The sequence below is a fragment of the Seriola aureovittata genome, chromosome 4 (assembly GCF_021018895.1).
Source record: "Seriola aureovittata isolate HTS-2021-v1 ecotype China chromosome 4, ASM2101889v1, whole genome shotgun sequence".
NCBI classification, from domain to species: domain Eukaryota; kingdom Metazoa; phylum Chordata; class Actinopteri; order Carangiformes; family Carangidae; genus Seriola; species Seriola aureovittata.
Window position 1 is genome coordinate 16,345,840 of NC_079367.1, and position 20,288 is coordinate 16,366,127.

Below are 20,288 nucleotides of genomic sequence, written 5' to 3' on the forward strand. Positions count from 1 at the left end.
AAATGAAACAGGTTGGAGTTGAACTTAAACACAGTTGTACTTCCACAGCTTCAGCCTGTTTAACCAGAACAAACAGCAGTGGAGTGCTGAGGACATTCTTTTCCATGGCAACAACAGCAACAGCAACAACAACAACAAAAACAACAACAACAATAACAAACAGTACCATCATTCAACCACAGCTGGAGCAGGCCGCTCTCCCAGTATTCTGCGGGGGAAAGTTTCATTCTGATGTTTTGGTTGGATCAGGCAGTGTAAAATGATTTAGTGTTGTTGCATAACCTATATGACTGCTCCAGACTTTCACAACCATTCATATTCTGGAAACCAACCCAAAGCAATGAACAGGAAGTATGGTTCAGAGAAAGAAAAAAAAGAAAAATCCTTTCCCCTTCCTCCCCTCCACGCTTTCCTGCTCCACGGGCAATCTCTCGCACACAATCCCTTCCTCTTTATCTCTTACTCTGCACCTATCTCACTTTTTGTCCTTTCTGTGTTTCTCTTTGCACTGTGTTTTCACAGCGTGGTCTGAGCCAGTTTCCTTTCAAATACCTCCACTTGTTTTACTGGAGATTTGGATGTTTTTGTTTAGGTTTTTTTTTCAGTTGTGATCAGTATGAGCTCAGCTGTATCACATCAAAGGGAGCTCAGCATGTTTACTAGACGAAGAAAAGGAAAAACTGACTTGTACGCTTAATGGGGAACACTGAAGTTCTTGCAGTTAACCTTGCTTCTGCTTTCTCACTTAATTTTCTCCTCTGAGCTATTTTTCCCCAAGCTGCACTCAGTCAAAGTGAGTGTGTAGTGGAGTAAGAGTGAGAGATGCTCATTCTTTATTTTATTACAGGGAGCATGATGCATGGTGTTTTTCACAAAGAACTCTATTGATTCCATTTTAATGACATTACTATATGTGAAATGGGATTAAGGGGGGGGGCACAGGCTGCACATTGACTGCACAAATGCACAGATTCATACCTCTGTGGTTTGGGTTTGCATGTAGAGGGACAAGAAAGTATCAATACTGTCTCTTTTTCAAAGCAAGAATCTTGGGACTATCTCACTCTTCATGTTTTTTTTTTTCCTCAGTAGACGCCATATGCACGCCTTCACTAGACGACCCACTTCTGACTGGACAGACTCTGCCGCCTCTATCTGTAACCCAGTGTGTGTTTATCTCCGAGTTTTAAATCTTCCAACAAAGGGGTTCACACTTTTGATTGTTATAGTAATCGTCCCGCAGACTCGGGTGAACATGTAGAGATGGATTTTATGAAGCTGTTTGGCACCGTTATCGCCGTTCTGTTCCACCCTGGATCCGCTTCTAAATTAAATGGTAAGGACTGACTTCGGAAGAACGAAAAACTCCCTTCTTACTCTCTGTTGACGCATGTTGTGTATTTCATTTCCACGGTAGGACTTCGACTTGTTTGTTTTTATCAAGAGTTTTTGTTTTTTATCCTTTAAGTTTGCATGTAGCGTGGACTGTGTATTCGCGGTGCTGCGAATTGTTATTTTCATGTTTCTAGGTCTAAGAGCTTTACAAGGTTGTGAGCAGGCTCGTCTTGAAGAAGAGCGTTATAATGATAAACAGACTGCAGTCAAACTCAGCACGGCAGCACGTGATGTGGTGGAAAGTGAACAACAACAGGAGGAGTGTTTGTGATTCAGGCCACCGATTTGATCACTGATTTGAAGTCAGGAGACCAAATACTTGTTTTAATGACAACCTGAAAGAATACTACTAATATTAGACTAGTATGAAAGATACTAGACAGAAAATACTAATGATAACAATCGCATGCATGATCACTATCAACCACACAATTATGTAACAGATGCCCATATCTCTAGAGTAGCTCCATTTTACAATTATCTAGGAAAATTGAAATGAAATAAGAAATATTTCACAGTTGTTCTTTATATTAGTGGTGTTTAACCCAGGGGTTTCTCACACTGGGACACTTAAACGGGGCCCTGAAATGAATCTTGATAAGGGCTCCTCCAGCTGTGTAATTATTTAAAAAAACAAAACTGTGCAAAATCTCCTTTCTCGCATCTTAATCTCATACGTTTTCTATTTCTAGATATGGATCAGATATAAACATGACTTTATATTAAGGGGTTGCAAAAAACAAAAAAGCTTTGGGACCACTGATGCAATTTGTTGTTTTTCTATACATTATATAAATATATATATCCTATATGTGATATGCCATCAGTGTCTTTCAAGACTGATATACTGTAAAAAGCCATAATTAAGATAGTCAGTCAATAATTAACCTACTCATTGTGCCACCTCAGCAAAGCACTGCATTTCAGTCATGTTCAGACTCACAGACTCTGCCTGTCACAATGCACCACAGCAGCAAGACTATTTTGACTGGCACTAGATCAATGTAGGAAATAAAAAATCTCATTTAAGCCCCTAAAAAACTGTGTTTACACCACAATTTCACTACTATATGGTTTACTCTACCCACGTTGCAGGAAAATGTGGGAAACCTTTGGCAAAGCAATGCAACCCAAAAATTCTGGTCCCTAATTTGTCCATGATACTGTAAGTTGTTTATAATCTTCTTGCCACATGGGCGCCACAGGAACCCTCAGAAACCAAAAACCCTGCACTCATCATCTTGTTATCTCCCTGATGCTGACTGTGGTATCCAGGCCAAAGGATCTGCCGGCGTGGGACAGAGCGGCCATGCTACAAGGTGTCCTACATCCAGGACAGCAGGCGAAGGCTGACCTTTGAGGATGCCAGGCAGGCCTGTAGGTTGGATGGAGGCGAGCTGCTCAGCATTGAAACAGAAAGTGAGCAGCGACTGATTGAGAGGTTCATACAACAGCTGCAGGCTGGAGATGGAGACTTCTGGATCGGGCTTCGCCGGAACCCACAGCACAACAGGGCAGGGACCAAAAGCCAAGGTTGCCCCTCGCAGTTCTATTGGCTGGATGGAAGCAAGGCCAAGTTCAGGTCTAAATCTTTTTCTTTCTTTTTTTTTTACATTTTACTCTTTACGTATGAATGTTTTGGCTATATCAGTGAAAATGGTATGAAGGACACAGCGCAGTAAAAAAAAAAAAGGAAATGTCAGTGGAAAAACCCCGTAGTCAGTTGTGACTTAGAAAAGATTATTGGATGAAATGCTGCTTGTGTGGGAGTGTTGGAATGTGTACGGTCCTTTTGCAAGACTTGGGGAGAATGAGAAATACAAATATAAAGTCAAACGGTTCATATGATAATGTAAATTGTCCAATTTGTGATATGAAATGTGAAAAAAGTCTAAACTTGTGCATCTTATTTGCTGCAGGAACTGGCACTGGGATGAGCCGTCGTGTGGTGATGAAATGTGTGTGGTTCTGTACCACCAGCCGTCTGCGCCACCTGACGAAGAAGGTCATTTCCTGTTCCAGTGGAATGACAACAACTGCAACTCCAAGAACAACTTTGTCTGCAAATACCCAGAAGGTGAGCCAGTGGATCACAGACACTGGGCTGTTGTGCCTGGCTGTGCAGTACTGGGAATTATTTGGCTCTTGGTTTCATTTGGTTCTTGAATCCACAAAATCTGAGTCTGACCACTATTAAATTGTGGTGATGACTGTTAACAGCTGACACTAAACAGGTAATGTGCCGTTTTAATGCTGGTTGCCTGGATTACTGTAAAACTCTGCTCTCTGGCAACCCAAAAAGATATATCTGCCTGATACCTTAAATAAACAATTTAGCATGAACCTATAATTTTTTATTTCAGGGGGGCTCATTTTGTTCAATTGATTAATTTTACAGCATTTTCCATTAGTTCATCCTGTTGTGTATTTTTTATTTTCTTTTTATTTCTAATATTAAATGGTTTTTAAGCATGCCTTTATGTATTTCATCTTTTTTATTAATTGAGTGAAACATAAAATGTGACATGATTTTTTTTTTTTTAAATCTTGCTGAATGATTTAAACTTCCTTCCTCTGTCTTTCACAGAAAAAGTGCCAGTATTTACTGATGAAGGGAACACTGCACGTGCAGGTACAACATGCACTTCATTACCCCACACATGCTGTTCATGTATGCATGAAGTTTCTGTGAGATATAGATAACAAGTGACAGCACCTGTGTTTATACTTAGATCAAGCAAAGTCAGGCTAAACCACCAAACGACTACTTTTTTTTTTTTTTTAAATCACCTTCAGTGGTCAACTAAGTCACTTTGCTTTTGTGTAAATGAAGTTCTAGTGGGAAAAAAAAAATTGTATAATCAGGTCACATGTAGTAGCCCACAGAACATGTATTATGTATTTACACTTAATTAAGTATCGATGTTATTCAAGAAAAAAATAGTTAAAATCTTCAGTTTTACAAAGGTGAATCAGAAATAGGCCACTGTAGGTAAATTTGTATAGAGATGCAAGAGATCCCATCATCTAACACCAAGAACATTTAAACTTGGCAATTCAAACAATTAGGCATAATGCATGGAATTTATTATACACAATACTTTAAACATTTGAAATCATACTTTCACGTGTTTTGTTTTTTGTTTGAAATCAGTTCATATCTGCAATGGTTAGATGAGGAATGTCATTTGACATATTTTATCTTGTCATATTCAACTGTTTTCTGATTGCTCCAGTTCCATCTCTGAGGCCAAACCTATTCTCAACTACAGAAAGTGATGAGAGGATTAAAATAGTACTACCTGAATCATCAGGTAAGAAAATGATTTTAAAAAACCCTCATGTTTTAATTTTGATACTTAGGGTTAATGCCCTATCTGGTTTCAGGGAAACTACTAAAATCAGTGTTTCAAGTGATAAGAGAACCATGATGTGCCTTAAACATTCAAGAGGATAAAATAAAGATAAATACTAAAACAAGGATAAAGGTCATGTAAAAAGAAATTACGCCTTCAAGTGATTTGCTTTCCTTTTCAGTATCTCTCTCAGACAACACCCTGTATGTGTCCTACATCCTTTATGCAACTATTCCTGCTCTCCTCCTGCTGCTGTTTGCAGCTGCTGGCTTCTTCTGCTACAAACATCATGTTAAAAGGTAAAAGCCAAAAGGTGTTACATGTTATGTGCTCACCTGTTGTACTTCAAATATAAAACATAGTCTTTCTACATGCAAATGAATGAAATAGCATACAAAGAAGCATTTTAGAAAAAAATAATGTCCTGTTTGCAGAGGAAGTAAATATTTCTGTGTATAATGCACTTGTTAATTTATAAATATGGCACATTGATGCAATTCTCCAATTATTTTTCTAGTGTTGGCCAATGTGAACACACATTCCTAAGGATTTACTGTATTAACAGTATGTCTCCCTTTAAACCATGTTGTAATGATCCCACCTTGCTCTTTAATGTTGTTTCTTTCACATTCAGGAGGAAGACAGAAGCAGAAAACTATCCGTGCAGATCAAAACCGTGGCTGTCAAAAACAGCTTCACCTTGCTCCGTACAAGGACCTTATGCCTTTAGTGACATTACCAAACTGCCTCACACTGCTCTGGAGAGCAGCATGCCAGTAGATATCATGGCAAAGTACTCCAGCACGTCCTCTCAGGACTCCCACGGTGACTATGAGAATGTGTCATGCACGGACAGGGAGAGTGGTTTTGTGACCAATGACATCTATGAGACCTGCAGAGCTCAAAGCTGGCACTGCAGCAGTCAGACTGGTTGGGTGGAAAACGAGATCTATGGATAACACTGTTGATGCCTATCTGGTCTCTGCAAGTGTCCATCAACCTCATAGCAGCAAAAGAATATGACCCAGCTGGACAGAGGAACACAATGTTCTCAATCCCTCTCTTCTTTTGCACCCCTTGGTTACTTGTGTGGTGCAGGATTACTAAACAGGTGGCCTGGTTATTTGAACATAGATCTGTCTCCTGTGTGTATCTCCAGAGCTGCCCCATGAGCACTCAGCATTCAAAGCTGCAATTCAGATTAATGCTTAATGCAGGGTTTCCCAAAGTCAACTGCGACTCTAGGTTTAGGCCCCAACTTCCCAGAATCCCACCATCAGAGATTTCTCAAATTACCATACAAATTGCGAATCTGATCATGGCTTTGGATTGAAGAGTAATACATTGGTTATGTGAAAATAGTAATATATTTCAAATCTTTTTAATAGATTTTCTTATTAAAGAAGACAAGTCTACAGTTGTGCTAGCAGCTTTGTGAGGCTGTATCTAGGCACAGAGGCGCTTTGAGCTAAATGTGTCAACATGCTCATGAAGGCCAAAGACAACCTGCTGATATTTAACTGGCATAATGTTTGTCAGTTTCACCACTTAACACTTAGTTAAGTGTGTCTGCATGTTAACATTTGCTAATTAGCACTAAAAAACTAAGTACAGCTGGGGCTAATGGAAATTCCATTAGTTTTGCAGGTATTTGCTTAACCAAAACATTAAATAGAAATTAGGTTAATGGTAATTATCCTGAGGCGGACCTGAATATGAGTAACAAATTTTGTGGCAGATCATCCAATAGTTGTTGAGACACTGATGGTGTTGCTTTGTCACGGAAATACATTGTCTAGACACTATAAATGTCCATACCAATCCATGTATAATTGTTGAGATATCTCACAGGATAAGTGAAAATTTTGACCTGTTGGACGCAATCGAGGAAAAGTGAGAGGAATACCAACATCATTAGGATTCATCCTCTTGGGACCTTTGATATCTGTACAAGTTTTCATGGCAATCAATCTAGTAGTTGTTGAGATATTTTATTCTGGACCAAACTGGTGGACAGACTGAAAATTCTAATATATTTCAAGTTTATTTAATATATTTTATTATTAAAAATTCATCAAACAAAACTCATTCAGTCAGAAATCTTCTGTTGGCTGTGTAAAGAAAATACATTTTTTTTATTCCAGTTGAATTGAATAGTTCTTTCTTATTCCCAGTTTTAATCATCATTTCTGACAATTTATTTAACAGCAGTTTAAAGGCAAAGAGGCATTATATGAACTCAAATAAGCAGTAATGAGCCAGGTCAGTTCGGCTGTGTAACAGTGCTGCTATATTTGGCATGGTGGATTACACATCTAACCCTGGGAATAAGCAAGGTTTGTGGAATCATGCAAGGTTACTCATCTTGTAAACAATCCAAAATTAAACTACTCAACCATTTTTCCAATAATGTCACCAGATATTATGAGACACAAGGACAAAAAGACTCTGTTGGGTCTCCACTGCTGTGGAGTTGGCCTGTTCAGGGACTATTCTGACCTTTTCTCTAAACCTGAAGAGCGGTGTCAGCCCTTTGCAAGGCTTCCTGTTTGGACTCTGATGTCAGGGAACAGGACAGTACATGCGGAAACACTGATGACAGAACTCTGCTGACCCCAGTAAACCTCAAAGCTGTGCGCTTTCCCGACTCCATTTGACTGTGTGAGAAACTCAACCCTCCCACTGATTTGACAATACAGACACTATGTAGGAGTGACCAGTTTTAGAAATTTCATGGATTTATTCATCAGTGTTTGCTTGTAAGAGCATATGCCTGTCTTATAAATGTGTAAAAATATCATGGTTATTTCAGAGTATGTACTGAGTGGGCTGTTGGGTCTGTGTCTTGGAAAGATGTAGCAAGCCCAGTAAGGAGAGGCTGAGTGTGTTCTTGGAGAATGTTAGACAGGAAATGCCAAAAGCACATCTGGAACTCTTACATTCAGGAAGTCTATGCGTGACAGCAGAGGCCTTTGGAGCGCTGCTCTGCCTGCCTGCTTAGCAATCCACTGTTCTCTGTTAGGCTGTCACTGCGGGGGCTTAAGAGAACAACCACTGGGTGTGAATGTTTGCTGTATGTCAAACATGACATGATTTGTGGGTGTCAAATAAAGTTTGGTTACAAGATATTGTGGTTACATTCTTTATTTAATGATAATGTGAGTCTATTTGTATTTGTATAAGTGTTTGGTGGACTGAGTTTAGATGTGTTTGAATGTGAAATGCCAGTTACTAAAGGTATTTACACTACTGTACTGAGAAGCAAATGGAAGACATAAAATGCCAAGGCTGAAGAGTGGGCAGAGATAACTGGTTAGCAGCGGGGTTAAGGTTAGGTTCCGGTTAAGGTAAGGGGTAAACGCATGTCATCCGGGGAAACTTACTTCCCCAGAATCTAGTCCTGAGCCTTGGAATCCAAACCCAACCTAAAGGAAATGTGTAACCTTGCTTCAATTGTCAAGTTCTGCCAACAGATGGTGCTGTTATGTAGCTAGACAAAGTGTCTTTGTGGCTGATAAAATGTCTGGTTTCACATGAGGTCCTGCATGTTACATTATATAAGGGTATATGTTATAACACATTACTTAAGGATATGTAATGGCAGATGCATTTCTGGATTATATCATCAAAAGAAGGTATGATGAGGAATGTATCATTTTTCTCTTTTTTATGTAAAATCCAAGCATGTTGTTTTTTTTAAATGTATTTTTTCCATTCATACTTGCAGTATTACTCCAAGCGGGTAAGAGTTGCAGTTTCAGGCAGATTTAGAAAGAATTTAACCCTTTCCTTCTTCACAAAAGCTTATTAAACACCTGCAGGGCAAGACTTCAAAGTTACCTATGCGTGCAATCAAGGAGGGCAGACAAGCAAACAGATTTCAGAATAGCAATTTTACCGGTTGACGTAAGAGGTGGGTCTGGTTGTCTTGGCAACCAATTGGCAGTGAAGTGTGGAGCGGCTCCGTGGCCCCGCCCCCTGTACAAATACCCCTATGGCTTTGACGTCAATACACGTCAACCAGAGAACATGATGCCTCTTTGCAAGTCAACTCGTGTGCTCTGTAGCTGATAGAGGCACCTCAAGCTGAAATATTATAGCTGTATTGTATTGGAGAACGTGGTGTGACAGCCCCCGGGCTCAGCAAATGGCCTGCTTCGTATCGCCGCACTGACGGAGAGTGTCGCCACACTGGCGTTCAAGCTGACAGGGCGACACAAAAATCAACTTTGTCTATTTTTAATGGACACGCTTCGAGCGGCGGCGGCGGCAGCAGCGGCAGCGGCGGCGGGCGGTTTGTTTTCCTTTCGTCTTTATCTGTAGCTGCTCAAGCAGGCGAAGCAAGCAAGCCCGTGTGAGCCCCCCGTGTGTCCCTTGCTCGTCTGGCTAACCTCCTACTCGTCCACAAACAGTCAAATTTAGAACAGCATGGTCATGGCTGACAGTGTCCAGAAACCGCTGATCCGGGGTCCGGTCCGAGTGGGCTTCTACGACATCGAGCGCACTTTAGGAAAGGGCAATTTCGCGGTCGTGAAGCTGGCTCGACACCGCATTACCAAGACCGAGGTGAGTGTGTCTGTGAACTAGTTAGCCTCAAAGCTAACTTAGGCTACTGTTCAGCTGAGTTACATAACTTTTATGCACCAGTTGACACCCCTGATATTCACAGCAGATACCAAAATGCTGTCCACATCACGCACTAATAGAAACTTGGATCAGGTAACTGCCGGCCGCTTGGCTGCTCCCGTGCAAGCAACAGCTGGTGTGTTTGAACACCATTGAACACATTGCTCCTGTGCAGGTACAGGAGCAATATCACTGACTGACTGACTGACTGCACGTTCACCCCCCTCAGCCAACATCACTGCCAGTAAGAGGTCTGACCACCAGGGCTGCTGGGAAACACAAACTGTAAACATGCATGCTTTATTTCCTTCGCCAGACCAGCATCATACACCTGCCCTCCTTTTTGGTAATGACCCAGACAGTAAGACAGTGTACCAACTCAAGAGTCTTGCTGGTGTAAACTTCCCTGTTGCTGTATCTGGGGCATGCAGCATGGGTCGGTGGTCCCATTATGTAATCCAAATAATGATGTGATTTAGTGGTTTCTTGTGCCAGCAGAGCCAAGAGCTTTCTGAGGAGCAGGATATGCCAGCTAGAGTTCTGTAATTGGAAAGCAAAGTGTTCTGCACGCATGCATGCAGACAGCAATCCACTGGCACTGCTCTGGGGTCTTCACGTAGTTTGGAGAGGGTCTGATATTACAAATACTGCACACTCTCAGGCGATGCAGCATGAGCACAGAGAGAACAGGGCTTGTATTTGTCTTGAATTTACTCATAGATTTAATGTCAGCTCTGTGCAAAGAGGCCTTTCTTGAGCAGTACCACTGAGTGCCATGACTTTCTATTATAATGACAGAGTGCGCTGGCTGTGTATGAAGAAGCTGTGTTGTGTGAGACAGAGGGGGGATGATAGAAAAATAGGCCAGGAGACTTGTGAAAACACAGTTGCACGCTTTGATCTTTGATCTTCAGAGCCTCCAACTGTTTGTCGTTGAACGTGAGCAATCATACTGTACAGAAAAACAAAAATGTACGTCATCCAGGCAAGACCCCTGGTAGGTGTAATGAATAACAAGACAAGAAAATGGCTCTTAAGACTCTTAACATGTTAATCTAGTTATTAAAGCCTGTGATGTGGCGTAACATTAGTCTAGCCAGGTAATCTGGAAACATGTAACACTAACAGCTACATGAATGCAGGTTTTCATTCCAGGCAAACACTACACCAGGTGATTTCACAGAGTGGCTGTACCTCTCCCTCAGCCGGTGTGGTATTGGGGTTGAGTGAAAACATGCATGTTGGTCGTGGTTCTGAGGCCACTGGTTTGGTAGAGGTCACTCAGCCCTGGTCGGTACAGAGAGCCGCTGCAGCTGCTTGGCTCAGCCAGGCCCGTGGCCAGAGCCAGGCAGTTTGTTAGAGTAGCCAAGGTCAGCTGGAGAGGCGGGCTATCAACTTTATGTGATGCCATCTGCCTTGTGAATATGCCAGCGCAAAAGAGATGTTAGCCTGGTGTGTGTGTGTGAAGACAACCAGAGTTTAATGATGCATTTAACAGCAGATCTGGTGTGTCTGTATCTGTGTGTGCATAACCTAGTTTTTCTACTCGTGGCTCCCGCGTGTTATACTGACCCATTCATCTCATTATGTACATATTGCAGCTTGTGGGTTCACATAGTGCAGGCCCATTCCCATGTGGTCCCATACATTTATCCATCCTCACCATCACCATCGTCCCACTTTTCTGCTCTTATTACTTTGTGTATAGGCTAAAATTCTCCTTTAACTCATTGTCCTCAAATGACCTTGTACAGACAGAGTTCATAAGAATTCTTATGCTGTTTGTGTGTGGGTGTGTGTATTGCTGACAATGTAATCAGTTAGCTTAGATCTTTTTATGCTAAGTACCTTGTAATCCCTCTCTACTAGACCAGTCATTTAAATGTGATGCCTTAGAGGCCTGGACTTGTAGCTGGAGTGCCATTAAAAGATTTGGATTTCTTTATAGGATTTAATGCCACATTGCATACCTGCTTGTTCTGTGGTACTGTGTAGGGAGATAATAATGGGAAGTGTTAAACATATCAAAACACCCATTACTGCACATCTTTAAGTGCTAACTACAAATAGACTAAAGAGGACCAAAGTGGGTGTCATTATTGAGGTATCAGACTTCACTCTAAGGTTAAAACCAAACATAAGCCTGCGTTCAGAATGCACCTTCCTTATTTATTTCAATGATGCCACTGCATTGACACAGTAGGACTGCTTATGCAAAAAAATGCAGGGTCATCTAGTGGAAAGCGTTGCACCTGGCTCAACCTTTGTTGTAACACGGAGTGACGTTATCTGGCAATGCACCGCAATAGCCAGTCAAATGCATGCAATTGCACATTTCTGGTAAAATACTTTATACTGCGAACATTCTGCTGTTTATCTGATGATTGTCAAGATAGAGGATGAAATGATGGTCAATGTGATAAGTTTCCAGATGAAAATTCTTTGTCAGAGACAGTATTATAGGCTGCTTTGCTTTGTTTTGACAATAATAATCTGATATTCTGATAATCTTTCAAAATCATGGATCTGCTACTCAAACCTGCTTTCCTGGTCCCAGTTTTTTCATCTCACCTAGGAGTACAGTTTACAATTACTGTAATGGTTGGTTACTGCAGTTTCTGAATTATTGCTTTATCATTTGGTGAAATATACCATCACAATTTCTAAAAAATCCAAGTAGACATTCAGATTACTTGTTTTGTCCAAAACAAACAAATATTCACATTTATGAAGCTGAAACCAGACTTCTTTTTTTGCCATTTTGGCTTAAAATGATAATCAAAATAGATACTGATTCACTTTCTGTAGATCAACTAATTGATTCAGCTCCAGTCTCACTGGTTCCTGAAACAACAAACTAATGAATGCAACCCCTTGTGTCTTGTTTTTTAACATAGCCCTGTTTTTCAGTCTTAGTTTTCTAGCTTCATCCAACAGTGGTGTGTCTCCTGTTGTTTACTCCTTTAGCTTGGCTTACAGATGCTTGGAGCACTTCAGATCACGCTGATGAAATGTTGTTTATAAGACCATGTGAAGGAGAGATGTTAATATTGCCTTGTTACCTACCAGACATCATTACTCAAAGCCAAGAGTGTTGAAGTTGTGAGTGTGTGATTTAAACATGTATGTGTCATTGTGGGCATGTGTATATCCAGCGAGCCATGTGTTTGCTTCTGCTGTATCTTCATATGATATTTCATCATGACTCATATTTTAGAACTGTTTATGAAAGTTTCAGCACAAGCTGTATTTAAGTATTTATCTTGTGTTTCAGACACAGTTATCCGGTCTCACAGCTGAAAAGAACACACTGTATTCTTTCGCTGCCTGGAGAATATTAAATTGCTGTGTGTGCTAGTGTTTGTTTGAGTGTGGGGAGGTGTTTCTTATTGCCCATCAAGTCTGATGAGCCCTAACAATGATTCCACTGTATGCTATTGAGAAACCAACCGATTACAGCTGTATTGTTGATGCTCCATCATTCTGCAGGTTGCAATTAAGATCATCGACAAGACCCAACTTGATGCTGTCAACCTGGAGAAGATCTACAGAGAAGTTCAGATCATGAAGATGCTCGACCACCCCCACATCATCAAGCTCTACCAGGTGAGTCTTCAGCTTCAGTGCCTGCAATCTACACTAGATCAACACCTTTTCACTGCCTAGCATGCAAAATTAATATCCTTTAGGTCAGGTGCTCCTTTCCTCTCTCTGCTCTCACTGATTTAGCCAATATGATTTTATTTGGGCTGTTGTGTATTTTTTTTCTCTCTGTAATTGAAATCAAGAGACTTTCTGCAGATTAACTCCTATCTTGGGTGCTTACATCTAACTTTTTCTTTGACCCATCTCGTCATATACTCATCACTATACTTTACATATTTACCCCAGTTACTCCAGTTAGCATCAGGGTGTTTTTAATTAAAAAAAAAAGAAAATTCCACCTGGACTCATAAAAAAAAATAGTAAAATGTGTAATATGGGTTGGGAATATTCAATAGTGAGAACATTATCAGTCCTTTCCACTTGCCCAAAGAAGCTACCCTCAGCTTGTCTTTAATGATTATGTCGGCTGTGGGATTAACACTATTGTTGATACATTTTTTTCCCAGATCAATTTTTTAAATGTATTGTATCACTTGTCCTTGTTACTTCTTCATTTTTCCAGAAGGCAAACATCTTCTGCTGTAGTGAACTGAGCTGAGTGGTTTGACACGGTCAACAATGTGTTTTAGTTTGAAAAAAGTTTCAATTCACCCCAATCACTGAAAAGTGTTCTAATTTAAGATAGTCAAGAACTAGACAGGTTTGCGCTACAGATTAGTTTATATCTGTGTCTAATGTCTTAGCCGTACCTCTGGCTAATCCATGAACAAATCAGTTTTGTGGAGCAGAATCTGCCGCTGCTCATTGTTGATCTTCTCTCCAGGTACTTTAGCAGTCGGGGTGTTGAAGCGCAGGACCAATCCAGGTCATTTTCTAATGCATTAGCAAACAACTGCTGCCTAGCAGAACCTGCCACCACTGGATAGTTTAAGATATGAGAGCGTAGTTAATGACTGACTGACACTCTTTGCTGTGTGCGACTCTGTATGTGTTCTACACTTTGTGAAGGTGCTACTGGTCTGATTCAAACTAAATGATCTTAGTAGTTGAGGATTATATAAATGAAAAGTTTTAGTACTGACATCAGATCTGACCTGTACTGCAGTGGCAGGGTCTATTTAGGCTTAAAATCAGATATATATATATATGCATTTCACAAACATACTTTTTATTGAAAGTCAGATTACTCTGTCCCATTTAGGCCAGAACAGATTTGTTGCTTGTTAAAAAGCATTATTAATTCTTGTCAGTGCTCCCTGTATTAATTGGACCTCGAAAAAGTGTTTATTTGAACATGGGAACTTGCAGTGTCAGTATTTATTTGCACAATGATTTAGCTAAAATGACGTAAAGCTAAAGTGATCTACAGTTACCTAGCAGATATCTGCTATAAATCAAAAAATAATTAAGAACCACAAGCAGTGCTATAGCACGAGGAGTGCTCTTTGGTATTTCTTTGCCCAGCGTGCATGGTAATGGTGGAAGAGGAGCTGCAATAAGATGGGAGTTGTTGTTGATGTTGATATTTTGGTGAAAAGTCTCTCTTTGATACATGTTGAGAATTGATGTCTGAGGACTAGATCAGTTTCAGTACAGCGTCACTAAGTTGATAATTGGGGGATCGGGTGAAGTTAGCACAAACTGAAGGGTAACCATGAACTACAGAATGGTGCTAAGTAATGTGTGCCTCTACGCACATTTAACTTGTAGCTTGTAACTCAGTGTTCTCTTGGTTTATACATGTATAGACACACAATTCATTTGATAGTGAGCTCTGGTCTTGTCCCCGCTCCCAGAGACCTTTTTCACGGAGGAGATTTTGACATGTCGCTGTAGGAAAAGCACAGATGTAAATCATAAAATTAACAAAGGCTGAATTCCATTTAGCTGCTTCAGTTTCAGGGTCCTGGTATTATTCATGCTGGTTCACAGTCACACTGTCATTGGTTTACTGGGACAACTCGCTAATGTTATTTGTAATGTAATGTCTGCTGTGATAAAGGCCCAATTCCACTCGTCTTTGTCTTGCTCTTCAATTCAAAAACACATCATACACCATGTTGTAACTGTAAACTTAACTGTTAACTGCAAAGTTGTGTATCATTGTTAATTCTTAAAATACATTAGTAATTGTAATAGGGTTTTATGCAGCAGAAATTTGTTTAAATTTTTTTCTTGGAAACGGAAGCAAATAATCTTTACAATTGTTTCATTAAAATGATGCCCAGTGTCACTATCAGTAGTGTCATGTGCGCTAAAAGCATCTTTATGGAAGTACATTTTACAAATGTAATTTCCCTCATGCCAGTTTGACACCTTTTTATAGTAATCGTACTGTCCAGTTGTGCAAGGAAAGTTCACATAAATGTTACAGGACTCAAAGTTCATTTTCTATAATGATTTGTTCTTGTTGTTGCACTTTATTGGTATGTTAGTCAAAAGGAAACTTGTTTAACCTAGTTACTGTGATGTTCGCTGTCTGGTACAAAATAGACTTATCACTGATAACTCAACAATTTTGGTAATGCAGTTGTATTACATAAGCCTTTGGGTCCTGTTACTTTGTTTAGGGAAAGTAAATGGATGTTCATTATCATTACACAACCATGTGGCAATGCTCCAGCTTTCTGCTGTGTTATTTTGGTGTCTATCATTATTTCCAACGGCCCATGCATCCAATCAGCTCAGGTCAATTAGTGATTTCCTTTCCAGTCTCATAGACTGGGATTTGCCCTGTGGCCCAGAGGGAAGCCCTAGTCAGTGAAGACACACAGAGACACAGACAACCCAACTGTGGACCCCACTCTAGTTTGCCTCTTCTCTGTTGACCCTAGTCTTGACTTCTTTCCCCATTTCACATTTCGCCATCATCCAATTCTCTTGTATTTACAGCTTTCCACTTTGTCCTTTAGTCTAGACTGGCAAGAATCTCTCTACAAGTACAAAGGTTTTTAGCATTCAAAATTATCACTGGATATTATTTCCAGAATTACAAAACCACTTTGTCTTTCAGTAATTTCAGAGTGATGCTAATACAAAATTAATACGTCATTTGGATATCAATCATGTTTCAGGGAATCATTATTAAGTCAATATCCTCTACACTACGATTAATGCCCATATTGTTAAAACCATTAAAATAATTCCATTTAAAAGTATAAATGATTTTCTTAATTAAAACATTAAACAGGATAGCCATGTACACAGCGTATGGCTTGATATTGAGATGGGATCTGTCTAAAACACATGTTTAGTTGGTCCTCAAACTTACTTACCATGTCAAAACCAATCAATGTTCTCTTTATGTTTTCTGTTTGATTGGTTTAACACTGACCAGTCTGTATGGACAAGCAGTGATGTTATATAATATAATTATATATTACTGTTTGGTTTACTGTATTAATGCTACTGCTATTATTATTTTCATAATATTTCATTGCAATATATTGTTCATATTGTTGAACAGTATTATACATTTGTTCTGTTGTTAATACCTTTAATTGAACTTGTTCCCTGTTGATACTGCCTTGTGCCATGTTCTTTGACAATGCTGTATTTGACTATGGCCATGTCAATAAAGCCTCTTTGAACTTTAATATATAACATGTTAGATATCACCTTTCGGGAAAGGCAGTGTCGGACACTGTGAAGTGCTAAACACTGAGTGCTGTTTGCACTTCTTGGTATCTGGAATTCAAACTATGAATTCTCTGCTTGTATTAGAATTTATGGCATGACAGATATTTGGCTTCAGTTAAGCTCCCATAGCTGTTACTTACATCAGGGAGTCATCTTCCTCTGGAGGCAGAAATACTCCATACTTATGATACTGTATACTGTGTACTTACTGTATTGTCTTCACTGGATCAAAGTATTATAGCAATAATTTTCAGTCTTGAAAGTCTTTTCCTGTTAAGCAGCTGCAGGCAGATATATGTTACAGTCACTTTACCTAGTGTAGGAGGGTCTGTAACACAAATATTAAGATTCTGTTAAACTTAATTAATTTCATACAAAACTACAATTCACTCCCTACGTTTTGCCCATTGCCTCTCCAGAATGGTACACAGTATAAAAAGGATGAACAAACAGCTTAAGACAGCTAATATATTCATGACAGTCAACATGTGAAGCCAGTCAACATGGACGTGTTAGGTTCCATCACAGCAAGAACGTAGAATGAGAGAAAGATATCTGCTGTAAATTGAAAATAGACCTCTCGCAGTGGATATTTTATCTTTTCAAGCACAGGTTTAACTAATACCATTAATAATGGCTTGCATTCTACTCAGGTGTGCCAGTGCCAGGACCCTGCTATTGTACATGCTGGTTTACTGGCACACCTTAATGAAACAGAGCCATCGTTAATACTATTAGTTACACCTGTGCTTTTCCTGCTGCGACAAGTCAAAATGTCCGCTGTGAGAGGTTTATTTCCCAAATTGGATGCTGAAGGCGGGTTTAATTCATCAATCGGTTGTATTCCAGCTCAGAGAGGACGAAATGTGTTTGTTACACAACCAAGGCCAACCAAAGGGGAAAAAAAAAAACTGGCTTTCGTTTCCGAAATCCATGAATCGGTCAGTGCAACAGATGGAAAATTGATCATAAACAATGAGCGTGGGATTTCTAGTGTGAATGTCTGGCTCGCTGTGTCTGATTCATCCTCCCCTCTCCATCTGATTCTCCCCTCCGCATTTAATTCTATTCATCTCCTGAGTGTTTCTGCTTCTAAATCGGTTCTCCTCCTCCTACACAACACGGCACCGTGTGAGGACTGAAAGGTTTTAAGTACCATTCAGATATATTCGGCAACACCAACTGTCCACCTCCATTCTCTTACATGGTTACCATATTTAGACCCTGTGCCATTCATGCATTTTGTTTTGCTCATGACTTTGCGAATGCCAGATGCTGTAGTTTAACCACAGAGTGAGCCATGTGGACAATTGTGCAATATTTTGGTCATTTGGTCTGTTGTTATAGGTCTCTTTTACAAATTGTCTCTTGTTGCAGGAGACTTACTTTTAATTTGGATTATCTGATGATGTTGCAAATGAAAAGTGGTCCTCTGTGTGCATTCACGTTGACTCTCCCACTCTTTTCTCCCCTCCCTCGGTCCCTGCTCCTTCGTCTTCTCCCTCTCTCAGGTGATGGAGACGAAGAACATGCTTTACTTAGTCACGGAGTATGCCAAGAATGGAGAGATCTTCGGTGAGTGATATTTTCAAGTACAAGATCAGTCTGACCTCAGTATCTTACACACATTGTCCCACCCAGTTTATTTACATCCTCTCTGTATTAGTTGCACAAAAGATCAGCTCTCTTGCATCAGTGATGTTTTTGGACAAACAAGAAAGTATCAAGTTTGCTGTACTCTTGGCCATATCCTGGCCCTAATCTCAAAGGTCACATGATTGATGGAAATCTGAGAACAATGTCCTGATATGGCCCTTTTCATGTGCTGCTAGTAATTGTGCTGCTAAATGTGCTGACATTGTTTTCTTGTTGTATAAAATGACATCACTGACAGCCTTTGACGCTGCAGAGAGGCTACCTCAAAGAGAAAAAGATTGGTTTATTACTATATGTGCTGCAAAATCATTTGCTGCGCACTGGTTTACTGCTTAGATGTTCAGATAATGCAAGATATCAAGATTACTTTCTACCTGCTGACGAACAATGACGTCATTCCTCCATTTTCATTGACAGTTACATGTCACTTAGATTCAATTCTGTGTACTGTAACTTACACTTTTGCTCTGCTTGCACTATAGACAAGGCATTGTAACAGAGGCCGTTCCCCAAATGAAGTTTAAAAAAAATATGATAAACATGAATTAAAAAAACAAAATGCACACAAATGCAAACAGATGCTTTCCCAATAAAATGATCAAAAGAGAGAAAAGGATGAATTAAATTAACATAAAGATGAATTTAAACACCATTATTGTTGATCAACAAATCGATCTAATCTTTTTGGTTATATTAGAATTGTCTCTTTAATAGAGAAAACACCATGAAACAAACTAAAGCTGCATGAAAATTGTATACATTATTATTATTAAAATAGTTCTGAAATTCACAGTATGAACCATGAACACTCCAAAGACAGTAGTTTTAATAGGAGACCAGCTGGATTAAGTGCTAAGCTATCACATAAACAAATCTATGATTTGTCATGGGAGCCTGAAGGTCTTACATAATGACTTTTAAGTGACTAAAAAAAGATCAGATGTTTAAGTTGTGATTCATTTTGCATCAAGTGCAACACGCCTTGCTTTACTCATTTTGGACCATTTTGGACATTTGGGACAGATAAAAAATAAGAAAAAAGAAAAAGAAATTTTCCTTTGGTATAGACAATCATTTCCAGTCAGTCATTTTTCAGGATTCTTGGAGACTAAAGTGCTATAATAATAAGGAACTAGGCTCAAATTTGCCATATAAACATAAACACCATTCAATTTTCCAAGTTGACAGTCTGAACATACAAGAAACAATAACAATTTTTTTAAATTTAAAAAAAATATATATTTTTTTACAGTATGTCAGTAGAAATGTTTTACACACTGTAACAGTCTAAAGTGCAAATATAGAGACTTGTGCTGGAAGGGACAGACAAGTCAGAACATAGCAAGAATAGTTCATAAAGATAACAAATTATCTTGGTCTGCCATAGAACCACATGCGCTCTATCGCTACGACACATGCACAACACACACACTCAGTTTGTACAATGTGTACACACTACAATCGCCAATCCAGTACACAGTACACAACAGCATTTTTATTGTATTTTTGTTTTTGTATATGCATTTGCATTCGATTACAAATGTTCAGATGAAGTATCGCTGGATTATTATTTAAAAAGCAAAATCAAAAATTTCTGGAATCATTCCAGTTCTGAACATGTAAACATGAAATGATTGTATGTTCAAATATTTCAGGAATTAAAACACAAGTTTAGACCTGTCTGATGTGGACAAACTTTAAGTAGATCATGATCCACTTAGATTATTGGCCTCACCTATTAGACAGTCTGAGAATGTTTGCACTTTAGCCTACTTCCAGACACAGTAGCTGAGAGGCTTACTCTGGCAATAGTCTACGGTAAACTTAATAGTCTTGTGTGTGTGTGTGTGTGTGTGTGTGTGTGTGTGTGTGTGTGTCTCCCTCTCTTTGTAATTCTGAGGGCAGTGTTCCACTTGTGATGTTGACTCAGCAACAGCAACTCCAGCTCCTGTGACCTAGAGAGAGCTAGGAAGCAGACACCAGAAAAAATGAATGAGAGCGTGGTTAAAA

The 20,288-nt window shown here is 39.5% G+C and overlaps 2 protein-coding genes across 7 annotated transcripts in view; both read left to right on the top strand.

The window, feature by feature from the left end:
* Window positions 1-419: 419 nt before the first annotated feature.
* Window positions 420-7,877, top strand: laynb (layilin b). 3 transcript variants are annotated; one of them, XM_056374905.1, is made up of 8 exons: window positions 420-793; window positions 1,090-1,336; window positions 2,671-2,977; window positions 3,315-3,472; window positions 3,983-4,027; window positions 4,632-4,709; window positions 4,933-5,050; window positions 5,386-7,877. In XM_056374905.1, the coding sequence occupies exons 2-8, from the start codon at window positions 1,264-1,266 to the stop codon at window positions 5,708-5,710; spliced, it is 1,104 nt and encodes a 367-aa protein (XP_056230880.1). In that variant the 5' UTR covers window positions 420-793; window positions 1,090-1,263; the 3' UTR covers window positions 5,711-7,877. The 3 variants fall into 3 exon arrangements, with proteins under 3 accessions (XP_056230880.1, XP_056230883.1, XP_056230881.1); XM_056374908.1 differs by having other exon boundaries at window positions 1,093-1,336; XM_056374906.1 differs by lacking the exon at window positions 420-793 and having other exon boundaries at window positions 814-1,336.
* Window positions 7,878-8,780: 903 nt separating this feature from the next.
* sik2b (salt-inducible kinase 2b) overlaps window positions 8,781-20,288 on the top strand; it is a 61,324-nt gene continuing 49,816 nt past the window's right edge. For all 4 annotated transcript variants that reach the window (XM_056374808.1, XM_056374810.1, XM_056374809.1 and 1 more), the window contains exons 1-3: window positions 8,781-9,317; window positions 12,867-12,983; window positions 18,134-18,197. In XM_056374808.1, coding sequence (XP_056230783.1) covers window positions 9,180-9,317; window positions 12,867-12,983; window positions 18,134-18,197 — 319 coding nt within the window. In that variant the 5' untranslated portion in view covers window positions 8,781-9,179. The remainder of the gene's footprint in view (window positions 9,318-12,866; window positions 12,984-18,133; window positions 18,198-20,288) is intronic.